Raw genomic sequence first — 21,338 nt, 5'->3', positions numbered from 1 at the left:
GCCCAGGTTGGCAAGAGCCAAGGTTTGGGGACCTCAGAGTGTACATTGGAGTACTGCTGAAGTTTAACCAGCTAAAACCGTATAACTTGCCATTGAAAAAACTCTCTGGCAAAGTTCCATCAGCTTGTCTAGCTAGGACCACCCTATGTGTTAGAGCATTGGCTTGCAAGATGAACAGAAGATGAGCGGAAAGAATTCCTGGTCCCAGTGACTGGTCTGCCCCTCCTAGTCCTTCTGATGGAACAGGTTGGCTGGTCTATATAGTCAGCAGTGCCCTAGCAACATATGCACTTGCATTGCTGTGTTACTTAGTGGAAGGAAGGCTACTTTCTCACTTTTTTTGTCAAAATGTTAAATCTGAAAGCTCATATTGTGAAGAATGGCAATTGGAGTAAATATGTTTAAGGCAGTCACATAGATTTACATGACTAGACTAGTTGTTTGAACTCACTCAATGGAATTTCAGCACCTTGGGACGTTGTTCCTGCGTGAAAGCGCTATATAAATGCAATTTGTTGTTGTTGATGTATATAATTTTCTTTAGATTGACCTACTTTGCATTTTGTGGAATCCCGTAGCATAATGGTTAGCGCACTCGGTTCACAAGCAAGAGAACCCGGGTTCAATTCCCGGGCAGGGCGAAACCTTAGGCAAACTTCCTTCCTCCTCACGCCTCTGTTTACCTAGCAGTAAGTAGGAATGCGGTTGTTAGTCGATTGGCAGATCACTTTCTGGCGTAATAACCCCTTAAAAAAAATCTATCCATGACTGTTGTGGGACACTGCTGTGTGCAATTGGCTGCCACGTTTCGCTCACAAAATACACATTGAATTCACTTTTATCATGTATTCTGTGAAGCACTTTGAGACGTCTCAACGATGTGATAAGGTGCTATATCAAATGCCGGGATTATTATTATTGTATCTTGTCAAGGGCAATCACTGTGTTCGTTAAAATCTGAAAGGTTTTGTGCTAAATTTATCTTAAATATTATATGCAACTTAAGGTTAAGTTTGTTTATCTATGATAGTAGCTGAATGCTCCCAGCTTGGATTACAAAACCAAATCAAGTTCTGCCAAACTGACATCCAAAATAGTAATCGGCGCACACATTACGCACTGCAGTGATGCTCATAAAACAGTCAGCTATCTTTTATCTCTCGCTCTCAACAGAGTTGCTGCTCTATGTTCCTCGGGATGCTGTTGGGTGGTACTGATTGTGCTTCAGTCCTATTGCTTTTCCTGTTCTCTAACAAGGTGTCCATAGGGATTGACCCCAGCATGTATTGAGCATTTGAGAAATCATAGATCATTTTTTAAAACCTTTCTTGTGAAGGTTTGTTGGGTTTGTCCATGGTGGGATGATTGAAATTAGCTTATATGTGGAGGGATTATAGATGTCAGTCACATTACTTCATTGTGTATTGGGGCATTCCTGAAAGTTGCCCTTGAACAAGACTCTATTTGGGTTTGTGGCTCCTGACATTACTGAGCAGAACTGGTATATTTCCTTTAAGGAATTTATCACTGTTGCACCTCATTGGGCTCAATTATAACTGTGAATGAACCCCCAAAAAGAGAAATGGAAAAATATAACAAAATTATTTGTTCTATTCTCTTGTCACTTTGCAAAACTAAACTAATGCAAAATGTGGTTTATGTGACTGACAGCTCACTTTAATTAATGTAATAAAGATAATGTCAAGTTGCTCATTGGATTATGATGACTTAGTTCAAAATGAAAATGAATGACACAGAGACCTAAACAAAATTAGATAAACCTAGGTGGAGATTTTATTACAGACTAAGCTTTGTGCTTTAGATATTATTTTTCCTGTCTTGATGTGTTCTTGAAGGCCGGTTTTGTCACGTGCTCTTTATAATTCAGGGCATTTATAATTAAAACAAATGGTCAACTAAGATAATGGATAAAAATGAAGCATGTCTGACAAGGATATACTTTTGTAAAAATGGATTGAGCCTAGACAGATGGATATTATTGCTTTTTGAAAGGTGTAGCCTTTTTAATTAGTCAGCTTCTATAAAGGTATTCTATGAATCTCCAATTCCAGATATAATTTCAAGAAGGCTTGACATAACATTTATTTATTAATCCTATCTGAATAATTTTGCAAAGAAGCTGATAAAAATCACTGAAGATGCTGTTAGCCCATCCCCTGTCTTCAAATACGGATAACTGGGAAGAAGGCTTTAGTTGCATGTTCCTCGAACAGCCCAGAATCTAAACCAGTTTTGTATGTAGTGGCTTCAAGTATGTGGCAATTTCTAATGAGAAGACTGGAAACATTGTTGGGAAGTTTACTGACTGGCTCCGCCACAAGCTGCAGGATCAGTCTCCTGATTTCCCACATGCTGAATTTATATTCTCTGCCAGGCCATCTGGGAAGTCATCAATCAGATGCGAGGGTCTTCACGAGAGAAAAGCAGCAGATAATCTGGAATGAGCATATGGTGCTTTCACATCTTTTCTAGCAGCCATTTCAAAGGAATCATATGTTCATCGCCTGGAACGAGGTCACAAACTGCTGGCTTAGTTTAACTTGGAATGGTGTGTGGCATTGAGAGTTACAAGAAGGCACGAGAAATTAAATGTGTTGGGAAGGGAAAACATTTCAGAGAAATAGGAAACTAATAGTACCGCAAATGGCCATCACAATTTTATGTGCCCCCCCCCCCCAATTTTTTTAACATGGCTTCTTTATTATCCCTTCTTGTAGTTTGAAAGGTTTTGGAATATACTGTCTGCTGATATCAAATACAATAGCGATATTTTCTATGAAAATGTAATTATGCTTTAAACTAATCTTCAGGGCAGACTGTTTTCTGGTACTGTGGTTGTTATTGTCAAGATGAGAATATGCATATGCTATTCAAAATGTCTCTTCATGTGCGCAAAGTAATATAATAAATCCTTATTTACATGAAGCCCACGTATGATTTTCCGCTCGCTTGGAGATGCTGCAAACAAAAGGTGGAGACTGCCAACTTTATTGAAGGTTGTGATTTTCAAAAGCTTGAGTCTTTTCAGGACTTAATAGTTTAAAAGATTAAAGATTTAACGGGAGCCTATGAGCTAATTACTGTCAGCTCAAAGAAAACCCCCCACAAATTCTGTCATTTTGGTGAGTGGAGAAACCAATTGATCACAGTGGACTAGAGAAACCAATTGATCACATTAACTGCAGAGGGTATGTATAAGAGTTGGTATTTATGTTCAAGTTTAGGGCTTAGGAAAGCCCACGATCCCCAATTCTGAAACTGATGGTTTGTGCGTTGGTACCATTTCACAGGCGGTGGCACACTAATAATACCTCACCTGAATGGCCATTCCTCATGGGTAACACTAGATACAGCTGATCCTTTTCTTGTGTGACATCAACATGTTGTGTGCACTTTTCCAGCAGGAGTCATTTAATAGCTATCAGCTCTTCCACTGTACTCGGTGTCAATCTTCGCCACTGTTAAGCGCTCTGAGACGCTACCCTTTGTGGAGGGCATGATTTGAATGCAAGTTGTTATATCAGGAGTAACCACTTCCCCTTCTCATTAGCTAAGAAGCTTTTAGTCCTGGCTGAGATAATTAAGTACTGGTTTACAAATCATTCATTTATTTGGTGATTTCTTCACATCTTCTCTCCTGAAGGTGCTGACTCTCTTTTGCTCGGGTTGCAATTTCACAGAGGCCTTTATTTTCTGTAACCCGACTTCACTTCCAAACATGTAAATGTAAGGAGAATGTTGTAAAAGGTTCAATGATGGAGGATACCACAGCCAAGTGATAACCTGTTCTCAGTCGTGGGCCTTTTGGCAGTTCCATTTTCCTTCCCTAACCTGGGATGCTAAGTTCAATTGTAGCATGAATATCTTTTGCCTGAGTGGGCTCATCTTTTAACCAAACTAACGCTTCACAACGGAGACTCCTGTAGATAATGTCCTCATATAAAAATTAGAGTTTTCTTCTCACTTAAGATATTTTACCTGGTCAGATGGAATTTGAAAAGAGAAGGAAGTTTCTTTTGGTGTCCTACAACAATCCTCCAGATTAATTCATCATTCAGGCCTGAAGAGAGTCACACTGCTTGAGAATAATTATCTGTGAAACAGTGAGATACTCTAATGTGATAAAGTACTATAAAAAGTTGTATCATGTTTCATTTGTTTTCATGTAACTTGAAAGAAATGTATATAGGCAAATTGGATTATCTTGTTGTAGGATTCAGTATATTTGAGTATTATTTGGGATGGCCTTTAATATGATCCCAAACCAAAATGTAAGATTGTCTATTCTAATCAGGTGGTCCTTAAAGAATGAATCTGATCTGACACTGCATGGATTTTGAAGAGAAAAACAGTTTAATGTGTGACTGCAGGCTCAGATCTAGTGATGTCTGCAAATCTAATCTGGCATTGTGCACTTTCGTGGGATTCACTGGAATTCCACAGCCTGGGGTTGGAATTTTCAAGTCTTTAACTACATAAGCATCGCACGAACAATTCTGCTTAAGCAGTCCAAAGTTTAGTCACTTTCATACATACAATTCTACTGTGGTAGCATGTGGAGTCGCTTTCTCGCAAGCCAGAGGATGTGGGTTCGATTCCCGGGCAGGGTGGTGAAATGTTGGGCAAGTTTCCTTACTCCACACGCCTCTGTTTACCTAGCAGTAAGTAAGAACCCAGTTGTTAGTCGATTGGCAGATTGCTTTTCCAGGAGTAATAATCCCTTCAACAAAAAAAATACTAATTTGGTCATTCAATCCACGACTGTTTGCGGGACACTGCTGTGCACAATTGGCTGTGGCTTTTCACCCATAAAATGTAGTCAATTCACTTTACAGTATATTCTGTGAAGCGCTTTGAGAACGTCTCGAAGATGTGATAAGGATTATGCAAGGCCTATTATTATTATTTTAGAGAGGTGCACCGAGCAGAACTGTTTGCTTCTACTTCTCCTTCCCAAAATAAATGGTATGGTAAAACCTACAGTTCAGGCAAACATGTCCTGGATGAGGAAGAAAGCATTGATGGTGGGTGATGCAAAAGACATTGAGAACGGAAGCATGTAATGAAGCACATCAATGAGTAAATGTTCTTAGAATTTAAGACCAAATCTAAAGAGAAAGATAACAACAACAACAACTTGCATTTATATAGCACCCTCCACCCTGGGCAGCATCTCAGAGCTCTTAACAATGGCGGAGCCCGAAGCCGAGCCATGGGGAGGGATAAAGTGACCATAGGCGTGGTCGAAGAGGAAGGTCTTCAGAAGCTTCCTGAAGATGGGGAAGGAGGGGGCGAGGCGAAAGAGTTGAGGGAGGGAGATCCAAAGTTTCGGAGCATAATGGCTGAAGGCACGGCTGCCGATGGTGGAGCAGAGGATTCGGGGGACACTGAGGAGGCCGGACCCAGTAGACTGGAGGCGGTGGGTGCTGTGGGGAGAGAGGTTAGGGAGATGGGGGGTGCCAAGGAATGGAGGGATTTAAACACTAGAGTGAGGATCTTAAAGTCGATCCACTCTGTGACAGGAGCCAGTGGAGTTTGGTCAGGACTGGAGTAATTGGGGTACGAAGTTTGATGTGGGTGAGAATGCGGGTGGCAGAGTTTTGAATGAGCTGAATTTTGTGAAGAGTGGAGGAGGGAAGACCGACGAGGAGGGCTTTAGAGTAGTCCAGCCGAGAAGTGACAACCATATTATATTGCTTGTTACTCATTTCAGATGATGCTAATCTCATTAAATTTAAAATGTGAGTGTATATTGTATGTATACAATAAATTGAGTGTGGATATAAATTGAAAATCCACTTTTTTCTGACTAATAAATGAATCAGCATCTTGACGTTGATGGTTTATTGTTCTACCTAGTTACTGTAATTTGTCAATTGCATCATATGTAATACATAGGGTGGGATTTCTTATTTGTACAAGTTTATTGCTGCTAATTATAGCTAGATGTGTTTTATGATGAATTGCTTGGAAAATGTATCTTCAACTAAAATACCTAATTTCTTTTGTTAATCTAAGATTAATTTAATTTTAAACTCTTAAGATGTTACCCCGTGTGAAGGTCGCTATATGAATGCAAGGTGTTGTCGAAGGTTGTGAGTTCACCTTAAGCCTCGGGAGACACTAAGTGAGGTGCTGAGGGAGCACTGTATGGTCAGAAGTGCCTATTTTCAGGTGAGGTGTTAACACGAGGTCCCGTCTAACAACAACAACAACAAAAACAAAATTACATTTATAGAGTGCCTTTCACGTCGGGAAGATGTCCCAACATGCTGAACAGCGGCCCGAGCATGGGGGAGGGGTGGTGTAGGGGTGAGGGAAGGCAGAGAGGTGGGAGGGAGACCAAAGGCACGGTTGAAGAGGAGGGTCTTGAGACCGACCTTGAAGGATGCGAGGGAGAAAGCGAGGCAAAGGGACTGTGGGATGGAGTGCCAGAGTGTAGCGGCAGAGAGGCTGAAAACCCGGCCACCGATTTAGGTGGACTTTAAGAGACCTGTGACACTATTCGAAAAGAGAAAGGAATTTCTCCCGATGTGCTGGCCAGCAATCCTCCAAAATAAATTAATTTTATGGCAGTTTTTTGAATATTGATGCGTGCAAATTGACTTATGTTTGCCTACAAATAGTTTTTAACTGTCTTTAACAGTTATGACTGTAAAGCTTTTTGCAACGTTTTGATGTTACAACACTATCTCAAATTGAAGGATTCTTAATGATAAAACAGATTATCCCTTGTAAACTGCTGCCTGTTTTAATATACTAACTTCTATACGAATTTGGATGAAATATTTCATACGAGTGCATTTCAAGCCAATGTTATTTACTGAACATGTGTTTTTTGGATGGTGCAGTTACCAACTCAAACATTGGTGTGCTTTTAGTCAGGCTTTTTAATGTGCAGGCAGGTCACAAATGAAGTGGTAAAAATCAACTGAGACTTAACTATTTGTAGCCTGGTTCTTACTGAACTATTGATAAATGTACGACAACGACGACATGTATTTATATAGCGCCCTTCACGCTGGACAGTGTTTTGGAGCACTTAACAGTGGCGGAGCCCGATGCTGAGCCGGGGGAGGGGGAAGGTGACTGTAGACACGGTCAAAGAGTTAGGTCTTCGAGCACGACCTGAAAATGGGGAGAGAGGGGGCAAAGTGAAGGGATTGAGGGAGTGAGTTCTACAAATTTGGGGCTCAAAGTACGGTTGCCGATGGAGGGTCCATGGGATCTAATTCAAAATATCTGGTTCAGTTGAATATAATAATAGTAAGCTTTGCATTCTAGATGTCTCAAAGCGCTTCACAGAATATACTGTAAAGTGAATTGACTATATTTTCTGGGCGAAACGCAGCAGCCAATTGTGCACAGCAGTGTCCCACAAACAGTCGTGAATTAGCTAGCTCTTCCAAAGAGCCAGCACAGGCATGATGGGCCGAATGGCATCCTTCTTTGCTGTATTATTCTATGATTCTATGATTACGTGAATGCATTATTATTATTATTTATTTTTGAATGGCTTATTACCCCCAGAAAAGCGATCCACCAATCGATTAAAAAACAGGTTCCTACTAACTGCTGGGTAAACAGGCGTGTGGAGTAAGGAAACTTGCCAAACGTTTCGCCCTGCTGCAGGTCCTCTCACTTGTGAGGCAAGTGATCTAACCACTAAGCTGCAGCAATATATATGATTAAATACTGAATAACCTTTTACTTTTGCAGGAGAATAAAAGCCAAGATTCTAATTATACAGGGCTTAAATGAAATATTAACTTAAACAAGGACCTATTCTACAGGAACCAATGTGTTGCTGTACACTTCATAGTAGCTGTATCAAGCTGTGTTATAATATCTTCTCAGTTTGACTGTTTTTGTAGAGTCTGGTGCTGAAATAGTAAAATATTTACTCTCTTGCTAACATTGACTCCATTGTGTATGCACAGCTAGAGGTTTACTTATGAGGTGCTTGAACACTGGCAATTTTGAGCTGTTGAATTATTTGATGGAAGCTTAAGAGTCCTATGTCTGAGAAGGTGGGGAGCAGAGCCTTTTCTGCAATAGTTAGTTTTTGTGTAGTTTGTGTGTAGTGATTCCTTCTGATGAGTTTATATAAATTATTTTGAATATCAAAGTATTTTCAGATTTTCTGGTTTTGCTGACCTAGTTACGGAGAGTAGACTGTCTTCAATGCCAAATTAAGAGCTTTTTCTCTTAGATGTGCCCATACCATTATTCATTATTCTCCCAGAAAATGGACTATTTTCCTCCTATTCGACTGTGTTTTCGATCACCCTCCTTCCCCCCCTGCCCTCCATCTTCCCCAATCCCGATCCCCAACTCGGGTCCGAAACTGTCCAGCACCTTGGGATGTCCCCCCGACGTGAAAGGCGCTATACAAATGTAATTTTGTTGTTGAATTATTAGTTATTGTGCTATTTTGTGCTGGTCTTTGTTGCTATCTTATCCTTTTGTGTTTTATGAACAAGTTTATAAATTGAAAGATGGAAAGTACAAGCCTGTGCAACTAGCCCAGAGGAATTATGGTCGTATCAGTAGCCTTCAGCTGAAATGTCCGTTGCCTCTGGAGGCAGTTCGCACTATGACCAGAGATGGGTCCTCATTACACCTCTGGAGGCAACAATACCCAAGTTATCAGGATAAGTAGTTCTGCCTTCAGGGAGCTAAGATCCCACTTTTTCTTGCAGTACATTATGTTCATTAACCTGACAAACTCACAGTTGCAGTGCTGTATTTCAGAAGCTGGCTAAGCTATTACTTGGGCTCAGGTTCGTTTGTGTGGTTTTTTAACCAGTAACTGTCTGTCATTTGGAAATTATTTTACATTTGAGGAAAAGCTATTACTTGTGCTGCAGTAGAGTCAGTTCTTGTTAACCTCGTAAATGCAACAGTGGCATTTCTGCGTCCAAATGAAAGCTGTTTCAAGTTTTTGTATTTTGTCTATTGAGTGACGAATCGTGTATGCACACTTCATTATAACCCTGCAGCTTAGTATCAGAATGGTCACGTTTGTTGGTGCAAAGGCACATTAAACAGTTGTTTCTCTTCCAGCAGGTCTCTGTACTGTCTTGCATTTCAACAAACATTGTTGTGTGGATCTTGGGTTTTCGACTGCTCTTTAATTTATGACCATCAATATTAGTAGCAAATCCTAACAGTAATACCTTAGTTCAAAATTGAAAAAAAGTCAAAATTGCATTATAATGATATTTTACAATGATATAGCACCAGTATCTTTACTATCTTGAAATGTTTCTTTCTTTACCATTAAAAAGAGAATGGATTAATTTCTGTTTAACAAATAAATGCAGTACATTCGCGAGAGAATTAACGTTATCTGATGTTTGCTATTATACTTTTCTTCTTCAGTGGAGTTGGAGAAGTGCACCTCTGAATTATTGTATTTTAGAAAAATAATTTGGAGTCAAATACAGCATCCACATTACGTAAATAATAATAATAATAATCCTTGCATTTGATATAGCGCCTTATTACGACTTTGAGATGTCTCAAAGTGCTTCACAGAATATACAAGCGCTCTGAGACGCTACTCTGTATGGAGGGTGCTATATGAGTGCAAGTTGTTGTTGTAAAGTGAATTGACTGTATATTTTGTGGGCGAAACGCAATGTAGATGTGCAAAGTTATTTATTTCCCAGGCCCTATTACAAATCTGGGTATATCTACCATTTGGTTAAGCATCTGAGACTTTTGGTCACTTGAGCACTTCGGCAGAAATAAAAGTCATGGTAATAAACCAACCAACTATCCCAGTATGATAAGTTCTCAGATTAATTGTATGGCAGTATTTCTAAATGGTTCTTCACTAACCTTAGTGTTCAATATCCATCCATTCAATATAAAGTGATAATTCCTGAAACAAAGACAGTTTAGTGATTTGAAAACCTCACGTGTCTGCTCGTGTTCCATGATGTGCGCTTAACCAGAAATAACAAGTGGAGAGATGTAAAAATGAGACAAGGGGCAGGAATCATGGGTAAAAATGTGGGTTGCATCATCCCTCAAAAAAATAATAATAATTTGGTCACTCAATCCACGACTGTTTGTGGAACACTGCTGTGTGCAATTGGCTGCTGCATTTCGCTCACAAAATACAGTCACTCCACTTTGCAGTATATCCTCAGAAGCGCTTTGAGATGTCTCAAAGAAGTGATAAGGCGCTATATCAAATGCAAGATTATTATTATTATCAATGGTTGGTTTTGCAGATTGCAGATATTTTAGGTTCCAGTGCAGTAAATAAAGGACTGTGTAAATGTTTGTTTTTCTTGTTTCCTTTGAAGGTCACTCTGTGAGACTTCTAGGTCAGAAAAAGGATAACGGTAAACGGCTAGGGGGAGCGCCACTGGATTTGCCGAAGATTAGGAAAAATCCATTGATAGAAATCATTTCCATCAATACTGGGTAAGCTTCTATCAACATTTACTCATAAAACATTTAGCTGTATTTAAGGATCCAATTTTATTTTCATGCATGTAAAATATTCCACTTATCTAATATTGTACACCACTTTAACAATATTGTTCAATGCTGCCATATTTATTGATTCCCAGTAAGACTTTTGCAAGCTGAAACACTAATAATAAGTTTTGACACCAGTTTTTGTAAGTCGGGTCAAAGGGAACTGCTCAAAATATGCATGGTTTGACAAAGGACACTTCTGAAATACAAACCTAGTGTGATCAATGTACTGTAGAATCCAATTTGTCACTCTAGTACCTTCTGATTCTATTATTTTTGATGTATGCTCTTTTTTAGTTGTATAAGATGATATTTGCATTTATTTCTTTGTTTGCTATCCCTTTATGTATTACATAGCCACAGTGTGGAACAGAGCTTGCAATTGCTAAATATGTCCAATATGCAGATTCTTATTTTCTCCTGCTCCAGAGCACTGCTCAAAGATGCTATAAAAGTTTTAAGTGGATAATTACTACATGAGTGGCGAAAGAGCCAATATGCTTTTCTTTTTACTTGCTTGAGTAAATATATTTTCTGTGAGTGAAATTTTATGAGGAATATGAAGGAAGCTACCTGGTCCACTGATGGAGTTTTAAAGGAAAACAATATCCTGTATGAGTACTTTTTGTTTTAATATCCCCCACTGAAAACACACTCTACGTTCCCTTTGCATCCTCACTGTGATAAAATTAAGTCTCATCATACTGTTTTGCCCCAGGACCTCATAACTTGCCTCCCTGACTCTCCCCTTTGTCCCAGCTACATCTGGAGGATAATTAGTCTACACACTTTTTTTCAAGTTTAGTGATAAGCTGCACAATGGTCATTGGTATTTCACTTAAATTATTTTCTTTTTGAAGCGGATCAAAAATGTAAGTCAGGTCAAAGGGAGCTACTCAAAATATGGATGGTTTGACAAAAGACTTCTGAAATACAAACAAAAAAACAGTCCATTTGTGAGTTGTCATTTCAACAATACAACCAAGAGATGTGGTTGTTACGGTGCTGCTTTGCTTATAAGCCAGGTGCCCTATGTATCCGATGTTGGTTTCAGCATGCAACCGACCAACTTCCTGTGCATTTATAAAAATGGCCAAAGTCTGGGTTATCAGTTTGCTGCTGACGTCTTCCTGCACACCGTGTATACACAGTGCCCTGCTTGACTCGGGTCCTACTTGACTAACCACCAGCAATACATCTCGGCAAACGGTTTCTCCTCCCGCAGACATGAGGTCAACTTCCACATGTATGCGGATGACACCCAAATCTACTTCTCTGTCGCCCAGATTCTCACCCCCACAAAACTCCGGACGCCAATCACACCAGCCCTTGCCAGGCTCTACTGGCTCCCAATTACTGAACAAATTAATTTCAAGATTCTCTCACTCGTTTTCAAGTCCCTTCATGCCCTTGCCCCTTGCACCTCCCTACCTGTCCAATTTGCTACCTCCATTCCCCGACCCGCTGCCTCTGCTTGGCTGGCTCCAGCCTCCTGTTCATCCCTCGTCCCCTCCGCTCCACCATCGGTGGCTGTGCCTTCAGGTACTATATCCCAAAACTCTGGACCTCTCTCCCTCAATCCCTCCACCTTGCCCCCTCTGTCCCCACTTTCAAATCCCACCAAAAGACCTTCCTTTTTGATCGTACTTACGGTCACCTTCCCCTCCTTCTCACGTGGCTCGGGGTCAGACTCCGCCACAGTCAAGTGCTCCGGGGCGCTACCCCATGTGAAGGCGCTATATTGTTGTTGTTGAATACAAGAACCTAAATGTACACAGTGTGAAGGAAGTGATGCCGTCAGCAACCTATGACTCAGAAAGTGGCCTTTTTGTAGGACTGGAAGCTTCCTGGCAAGGGCTTCCTTGGGAGGTATTGTTGGTTGTGGTCCGATGACCTGGAAGTAGACCATATCTAGCCAATTGGCTTTCTATGCTCAGGTTCAGTTTGCTTGATACCTCAAAAGATCTGGAACCATTACCCACATGTCTTATAAGTGAGGCAGTGCTTTACTGAAGGTGTTATAAAGGGGTTGCACCAGTCGCTGCACAGATCTGACCAAGAGTGCAGTATTGGGAGTTAATTTACTGAAGTTTGATGACCTGTGTGAATGATAAAAAAAAACCCTTGTGAATACACATCGTCACTATTGCAGAATTTATTCCCACCCAATCTAGCTATTTCTGCTGTCCCACCAACACCTTCAAAAGTAATACTTTGAGGATAATAATGCAAGGTATGCGAAAGAGAACAAAAAAATAATTGCAATCTGCTTGATCTTTTTCAAGTGAAGTTCCCCACCTAGCATTGTGCCCACTATTCTACCTTCAGGGTCTTTTTCTGTTTTGCAACCACGGATTAATAATAGTAATAATAATAATAATCCTTGCATTTGATATAGCGCTTTTCACGTCGGGAGGACGTCCCAAAGTGCTTCACAGAGCACACTGTAAAGTGAATTGACTGTATATTTGTGGGCGAACGCGGCAGCCAATTGCGCACAGCAATGTCCCACAAACAGTCGTAGATTGAAAATGACCAATTTTATTATTGTTTTGGGTTGTTTTGGAGGGATTATTATTAGGCGTGTGGAGTAAGGAAACTTGCCCAAGGTTTCGTCCTGCCTGGAATTGAACTCAGGTCTCTCACTTGCGAAGCGAGTGCTCTAACCACTGAGCTACAGGGCTCCACAATACTAGGATTGCATAGGATTGCGAATAGTAATATTCAAATAGCCTCTCTCAGAATAAAGGAAAATATTTGTTGTGAGGAGGCGTCCTGGTAAATCTGCTTCAAATGAGTTTGAAATGACATGCAATGTGACTTGGAATGCTTCTTAGAACAGGTGTGCTCACAGTACATTAAACCCATGCGAATGTTAAATATGGCTAATGTAATGTGTGAAGGAAACCTTTATTTACAGAAACACAGTAACTACACATTTAGTTGAGCCGCCTGCTTTTTCTACTTCACAATTGAACTAATAATAATAATCCTTGCATTTGATATAGAGCTTTTCACGTCTTTTGGACGTCTCAAAGCGCTTCACAGAATATACTGTAAAGTAAATTGATTGTATATTTTGTGGGTGAAACGCGGCAGCCAATCGTGCACAGCAGTGTCCCACGAACAGTCGTGGATTGAGTGACCAATTTATTATTGTTTTTTTTCTTGAGGGATTATTATCAGGCGTGTGGAGTAAGGAAACTTGCCCAAGGTTTCGCCCTGCCGGGAATCAATTTCAGGTCTCTCGCTTGCGAGGCGAGTGCTCTAACCACTGAGCTGCAGGACTCCATGTGTTAAACTCATTGCGTATTTATCTGGATTTGGAAATTATGTTTTAGTGTTCATTTCCTCCTGCTGATGGAATGTAAGACGAAAGTTTAGTTTCTGTCTATTAAATGCAGTTTAAAGAGAGTTTGTAGAGGTTTTGCATATTACTCTAAATGACTCTTTCTAGCACATTTAAAATGTTGTACTAAGCCTTTATCTCCTTTAATTAAAGGTGACACTTGCACCGGTAGTTAGTTGCTACACAATTTATTGGCTCATCAAAAATTCCTCAGATTTTTTTTAATAGCAGCAAATTTATTTTTAAGAAGGAAAGGAAGTATTTTAAGTCTAGGTTGGTTAGTGGGAATTTTAAATAGATTTGTTGTAACCTTTGATACAAGTGCTCTATTAGCTTAATTGATAATATATGTGGGGAAATTGGCACTAGTATTTTGTTGTTAATTAAGAATTTCATTCTGACATGATAAAAGAGCTACGAAGATAGAGAATAGATGAATTTCAGAGAATGTTCTGCAGGCAATTTGATAAAATACTTCTTGTAATGAAATACTGTAGTACATTTCTGTGAGTATATCCACAGGGAGTCTTGTAGCTCAATGGTTAGACCACTCGCCTCGCAAGCGAGAGACCTGGGTTTGATTCCTGGGCAGGGCGACACGTTGGGCAAGTTTCATTACTCCTTGCGCTTCTGTTTACCTTACAGAAAGCAGGAACTTGCTTATTAGTCGATTGGCAGATCACTTTTCTGGGGGTAATAATTCCTTCAAAAAAATAATAATAAATAAATAGGTCACTCAATCCATGACTGTTTGTGGGACACTGCTGTGTTCAATTGGCTGCTGGGTTTTACCTTCAAAGTATACAGTCAATTAACTTTGCAGTATATTCCGTGAAGCGCTTTGAAACGTCTCAAAGACCTGATAATATTGAATGCAAGGATTATTATTATCCAAGTTTATATGTCTCTAGATGTTTTCTACTGTATTCCTTGGGGATGATGAGGGTGGGGGGGTGGAGGTAAGCGGGATCTCCTTGGAGCTGCTTTGAATCCAGGGTGATATGCCTGGCAATAGAATGCTGGAATCGAGCCAGCCCTCTTGAGCGGTCTCGGTAGTCCAGTTCCTGAGCCAGGTGAGTCCGCAGTATTCCTGGGCACTGCTGATGATAGTACAGCCAGCCTGGCTCATCGGCAGGAATGGAAGTCACTGGGCCAGGGAGTCAACCCACTCAGCTCCTGTTACTCTGCAAGCCAAACCCCTAACGGGTAGTGTGGTCCTAGCCGGATAAGCAACGGGAAAGCTTGCTGAATGGATAGCAATATCAATGACAAGCTATGCAGTTTTAGCTGCTTAGACTCCAGCAGTTGCCCCAATGCACACTGGCATCCCTATGCCTTAGCCCTTGCCAATCTGCAAGGAGAGAGTGCGCATTCCATTCCAACAATCCATCTCTGGGATTTCCACGTGTAGGTGGGACGCGTGGAAATCTCAGCTTGGTTTGGATACTCTTAAGCATGGTGATGGGTTTCCGCAAGAGTCAGACACCTGATGTTTTCTGGGTGATTACATGTTCCACTAGATGTACCACACTTCTGTGTGATTGTATTGTGACAATAAACTACTATAAACTACCATTAACCCCCCCCCCCACCGTTACTCATTCAGTTGGTGCTAGCAATGTACAGTACAGGTCTGTTCTGACATGCTTTTGTTATAACACTAATTTGCTTGTAGGGAGGGTGCTTTGTAGTTCTGTGTGTGTCACACGTATAAGTTTGGTTGAGCATCAACACAAAGTACAACCCCGTTCGTGTGGCAGAATGCCAAGGTACATTAGTCTGGAAATAATGTGTGAGGAGTAGAACTGAGCCCACAGGTGGATCGGGACGAATTTGTGTGATTTCTTTTCTCCGCCCATTCCATGAATGGACCTCCCTGATCTTTGAACCTACTGTCTGTTGCTGGGCTGCTCCAATGATATCACATTCCCAGCCATATTATTCTTGATTGGGGAAAATCCTGGGTCGAGATTGACTCTTTTCACGTAGCATTTTAAAGTGTCTGGAATTCAGCCAATTTTTGCACATTTTGAAGTCTGTTTTCATAGAATTATACAACACAGAAGGAGGCCATTTGGCCCATCTTGTCTGTGCCAGCTCTTTGAAAAGAGCTATCCAAATCAATCCCACTCCCCCACTCTTTCCCCATAGCCCTGCAAACTTTACCTCCCCAAATAATTATCTACTCTCTTAAACATTGTTGTTGAATCGGCTTCCAACACCCTTTCAGGCATGCATTCCAGATCACAGCTCACTGTGTGAAAATATTTCTCCTCACCTCCCCTCTGTTTCTTTAAACAACTATTGGAGGAGGGGTGGTGTTTCCTCTAGGTTCTTTTAAGAACTGCAGAAAACCTACTTCAAGGTTACGACTGATTCAACAATTTGCCAAATGCTCCAAAATCTAGATACAAATGGAACTTCATCCCATATGTATCGCAGAAAAGTTGGTGTTGTGTAGTATAAAACAAAATATCCTGACAACAACAATGTGGTTGATTTATTCTTTCGAATTACAACATTGTTTGAAATGACGACATATATTCATTTAATATTTTATCAGAATTTATGCCTCTAAAGAACATTTCTCCAATTATCTAATGCATCTGGTTCAGTTTCAAAGAAAATGCATTGGTGCTCCCCAAGTACTATGAAATGATAGAATACATTGATTTTGTCTTTAAATTGCTGTGCGATATTCAATAACTGCCTGAAACTAGTAAGCATAGGCTTGGAAATTGTGAATCAGGTTCTATCAGACATTAAATTCTTTTTAATGGTGTGTAACAGTTCTGCTGAGCAAGTTGGAAGGTATTTTACATAGCTTTAATAGCTTATTTAGAGCTAATTTCCATTTTTAATGACACATTTTGCACACAGCAGTGTCCCACAAACAGTCATGGATTGAAGTGATCAATTTATCATTTTTTTGAAGGAATTATTACCCCTGGAAAAGCGATCTGCCAATCGACTAACAACTGGGTTCCTACTTACTGCTAGGTAAACCGAGGAGTGTAGAGTAAGAAAAGTTGCCCAACATTTCGCCCTGCTGGGATTGAACCCAAGTCTCTTGCTTGTGAGGCGAGTGCTCTAACCACTGAGCTACAGGACTCCTTAGTACTTCATACTGAAAATGCTCTCGCCACATTATCCTACTTTACTGTAATGCTGTACACACATCTGTCTTAAAGAACTTAGAACGTTTGTATTTTTATAGTTCCATATCATATCAAAAATCTCAGAGCCCTTCATCAATAATTATTCTCAGCAGCAGTAAGTGCTGCTGCCTTTTGTGCTAGAAAGGTCGGACAAGAAGTCACGCGGTGAATGACCAATTTGCGTAGGATTGTTGGCGAGGACACCAGGAGCAACTCCCTTCTCTTCTCGAGAAGTGCCACGGGATCTTTAACATCCCCCTGAACAGGCAGATGGGGACCTCCATTTAATGCTCCATCTTGAAGGATGGCACCTCTGACAATGCAGTGCTCTGCCATAGTGATTGCCTAGAGCATGAGCTCAAGTCTTAACAAGTGGCTTCAACTCACAAACTTCTGTTCCAAAAGAGTACTATCAACTGAAGCAAACTGACAGCTAACACTCACATTATTACTTGAAATATAACTCAATATGCCCATGTGCCTGTTAAATACAGAGAAGTTAGCAGAGCATGCACCTATTGATTGCAAACAGTTGAATCTGCCTTTATACAACAATTACCCATGTCACAAGTTTTTTAGAGTTTTTTTTAAACGTTTAATGGTTCCACTTGGAGAACCGAACAACTCAGGGTTTCCGACATTAGTCATTAATAAGAATTTTGTCTGACCTCAATTTGGTTATTTTTCTGCTGCTTTAAAAATGTTTCCAGCAGATCGACTGTGAAAATCATGGAAATCATTTGGATGTTACAAGGAGTAAATGTAATTCAGTACTGGCAGGATCATATTCCTTATTATATCCCTTATTGTTTACAGACTTCAGTAGGTGGACCTGTGCTATATTAATATTTTTATCAACCATTGTTAAAACTAATCCTATGCTGTTTGCTCCAGGACTAACTTGATTCAATCAGTGCAAGTTTTGTGCCCATTTAAAATCCTTGATGGTCATGATAATTAATACTTATGTTTTGTAAACTTGGATTGTTTTTACACATGTAGAATAATAATTCTTGCACTTGGTGAAGCATGTTACATGTCAGGAGGATGTCTCAAGCTGCTTCACTGTGAAGCGCTCTGAGACGCCGTCTGGTGTGGAGGGTGTTATATGAATCCAAGTTGTTGTTGTTGTTGACTATTTGTAGGTGAATGAGGCAGCCCAATTGCACGAGAAATGACCTACTAACAGCCATGAAACAAATGACCAATATTATTTGGGGATTGCTAGCCAGGAAATTGGGAGAAACTTCCTTCTCATTCTGAGTCATGACTTGGTTTAATGCCTCACCTGATGGACCCTACCTCTAACAATGCAACACCTCCGCACCCCTGTATTGGAGTGTCAGCAAAACCTACAACCTTCTAACTCAGAGGCGAGAGTGTTACCAAATGAGCCAGGCTGATACATCACCAGGCTGACAGAGCACACAGTATAATGATGAAATCCCCCATCACACTCTCCTCCCCCTCAGCCCCCACGCCCTGCTCGGGTGCAAACTCTGGACTGTTCAGATACTTGGGATCTCCTGACTCGAAAGGCATCATAAACATAAAATTGCATTGTTGTATTGAAAATAGTGTGAGGAAACTGTATTTAGTATTGCATTTTGAGTGTTGAGGCTGGAGTTATGATGCATGATTTATTTGTGTATTTGAAGTGTATTTGGATTCTAAGGGGCTAATGCTCAATAACAAGTGGCTATTTAACTGGGATCAATGGAAAAAAGGACAGGCTGCATGAATTTGACTTACCTATTTGCAATTGGAGATGAAGTTACACTGAACTCGGATTCCAGATTTACTTTTCAATTACCCAAGAGTATAGAACTTGAAGTTTGGATAGTTTTATTCGTCAAGTGACAGGCTTGCCCTATTTGAACCCCCAAGTTACGAGAGGACAACCAGGACGCATGCTGTACTGTTCGTCTTTTCTTTGTAATTGAAAGATGTGTAATTCAACAGAAGTGAAACAATCTCTTTTTAGAACAATATAATTGTTTTTATGGACACTGCTTGTAACTGTCTCGTGTAACTTTGGGATTACTTCCGTTTTTTGGGTGGGTTCTCTTAGTTGATTGTTTTCTGTGCTTCCAAGGGATGGTTGTTGGAAGTGAACCAAGCAACTATTTGGAACCAATGCTCAACTTTGCTTTCAAACTTGCATACAAATTAGAACTGAATCCTTGACACTAGTTCTGCATGAGTTGTGGTTGTGAATGATTTTCACAGTTACCACTACAAACCTTGTACTCCAAAACCGGAAGTGGGTAGCACACAAATTATATTGCAGCTAAAATTAAAGCTGCTTTACAACTTTAGGTATTGTAAATACTTGTTGAAATACATACTTCATGGTTTGTTTTATATTAACAGCTTATTTTTTAAGTGAAGTGAGCACTTTGTCTCAAAGATCATCTGTTTCGTTTCAAAACTTGGCTTTCTCATAATGCTGTGTGGATGTGCGTGTCTCCCTTCATATACAGGAAACCCATCGCCATGCTTAAAGAGTCTCCAAACCAAACTACTAAGAGTTTCATGTCTGCGTGGTTTCAGTTGGACTGGTATGCAGTGCACTCTCTCTGGAGAGAAAAATGCTGCTTACCTAATGCCTAATTAGGTGAAGGATGGCAGGTCACTGGTCTGCTTTTCGAAGTCTTGCCAACGAGCCAGACTGGCTGGTCAGTCATCAATAATGCTGTGGAGTGCTGCGAACCAGCCTGGCTCAGGGTTTGGATTCCTGCCGCTGTAACAGAAGATCGACTTGATTCTGATCTGTTGCCAGACGTGTTACCTTGGAGTAGCCAACTCAGTCCCAGAGAGAGAGCCCATTTAAAATCCCCTTCCCCTGAGCGCTATTATAATCATACACAAAGTCTGCTCAAAATATCTTCAGGTTTACACATAAGTCCACACACGGTAAAAAATTTTGTGTGAATTACCCAACTTTGAAAACTTTTAAGTTGGCAACACTGTTTAAGTGTTCGATCGTAGAGATTGAGCAGAAACAAGAAAAAGAATTGAGTTACTAAATGGTTTTGAGAATTAAATGTTTAACAGGCTGCCACATCTAGCAGATTTTAGATAAAGATCATTTGTTTACATCGCAGGGCTGGTGACATTTTTCTTTCCGCGTCCTGACCAATGAAGATATCACAAGTTTAGAGGCTTAGAGGTTATTTTACAGAATTACAAGTTGTACGATTTCTGTGTTGTACCAGGTTTCTGTGAGCAATGGGAATTGTACAACTTCCTGCAGTACTAGAAGATTGGTACTGCAGCGTTTCATTATACTCAGTAGATGTTTGGAACTTTACACTGTTTCTCTGAAATGGAGAATTTTTACCATTCTGAACAGTATAGTCCTACTATCTCAGGTATATAAATATCCTGAACTTTCCAAACTGCTTTGGTTTATACATATGTTGATTTTTTGTCCCTCTGGGTATTTCTACCTTCTTTAACAAAATACATTACATGTTTTAGTATATAATTTCCTACAGTTGATATTTTAAGACCAGGTGGCTGTCAGCTCAGCTCGTCTTACAACTCTGTACAGTTGTGCATGGTCAGGTGCAATGACAGATGCTACAGTGATCTTGTCGGATCTGTCCCTTTACAGAGGGAAATGAGTCTGCCGATGAAGGTAAGGAACATGCAGCTGTAGCTCACTGAGCTGGTTCAGTTCCAAGATGGTGATCCAAGAAGAGGTTCTCAATTTATTGGAAATAAATGTAAAATAATATAAACCGTTCCATTTTTACACATGTGCACATTAACAATCAAATTTGTTATATTAATGACTGTACCGCTTGCATGATCTTGACAGGCCAGCTGGTTTTAAAGTGAATGAGATTTCAACTGGAGGGTCCCCACTGTCACAGAGCTCTTTGCAATTATCCTGATATTAATCTGATTGAATATCCTGGTGTGTTTAAGCATTATCAAATGCAAATTGTATTTAAACATGGTGTGTAAATTTTCCCTCAATATTTCCATGCAAGCACCAGGAGGCTGAACCAGATTAATTTCAAAATAACTATAGCTAAGTGTCTTGACAGCACAAACTCTCTGATTTTTTTAACTGCCTAAAGTCATTGTTTGTAATACAGAGAATCGTTTTTATTTATGCAGCCTTTGTATTAAAAGTTTGAAAATCAACCCACTATATCCTTTAACGTAGTACACTATCAATACACCGTCAGCACAATGTCTATTCATTTAATAAGAAAGATAACATTTCATGTAAAATGCATCAGCGGTTCTCTGCCATATAGTCATGATTTGTGAGAATATGAATATTTTAGCAGGTTGTG

The 21,338-nt window shown here is 40.1% G+C and overlaps 1 protein-coding gene across 1 annotated transcript in view; it reads left to right on the top strand.

Moving 5' to 3' along the window:
- cdkal1 (CDK5 regulatory subunit associated protein 1-like 1) overlaps positions 1-21,338 on the top strand; it is a 472,504-nt gene that overhangs the window by 152,497 nt on the left and 298,669 nt on the right. The window contains exon 7 of the mRNA XM_042332426.1: positions 10,341-10,461. Within this exon, the coding sequence (XP_042188360.1) occupies positions 10,341-10,461 (121 nt within the window). The remainder of the gene's footprint in view (positions 1-10,340; positions 10,462-21,338) is intronic.

This window comes from Callorhinchus milii, unplaced genomic scaffold, assembly GCF_018977255.1.
Source record: "Callorhinchus milii isolate IMCB2004 unplaced genomic scaffold, IMCB_Cmil_1.0 Scaffold2, whole genome shotgun sequence".
NCBI lineage: Eukaryota > Metazoa > Chordata > Chondrichthyes > Chimaeriformes > Callorhinchidae > Callorhinchus > Callorhinchus milii.
This window is presented reverse-complemented; position numbering and strand designations above follow the sequence as displayed.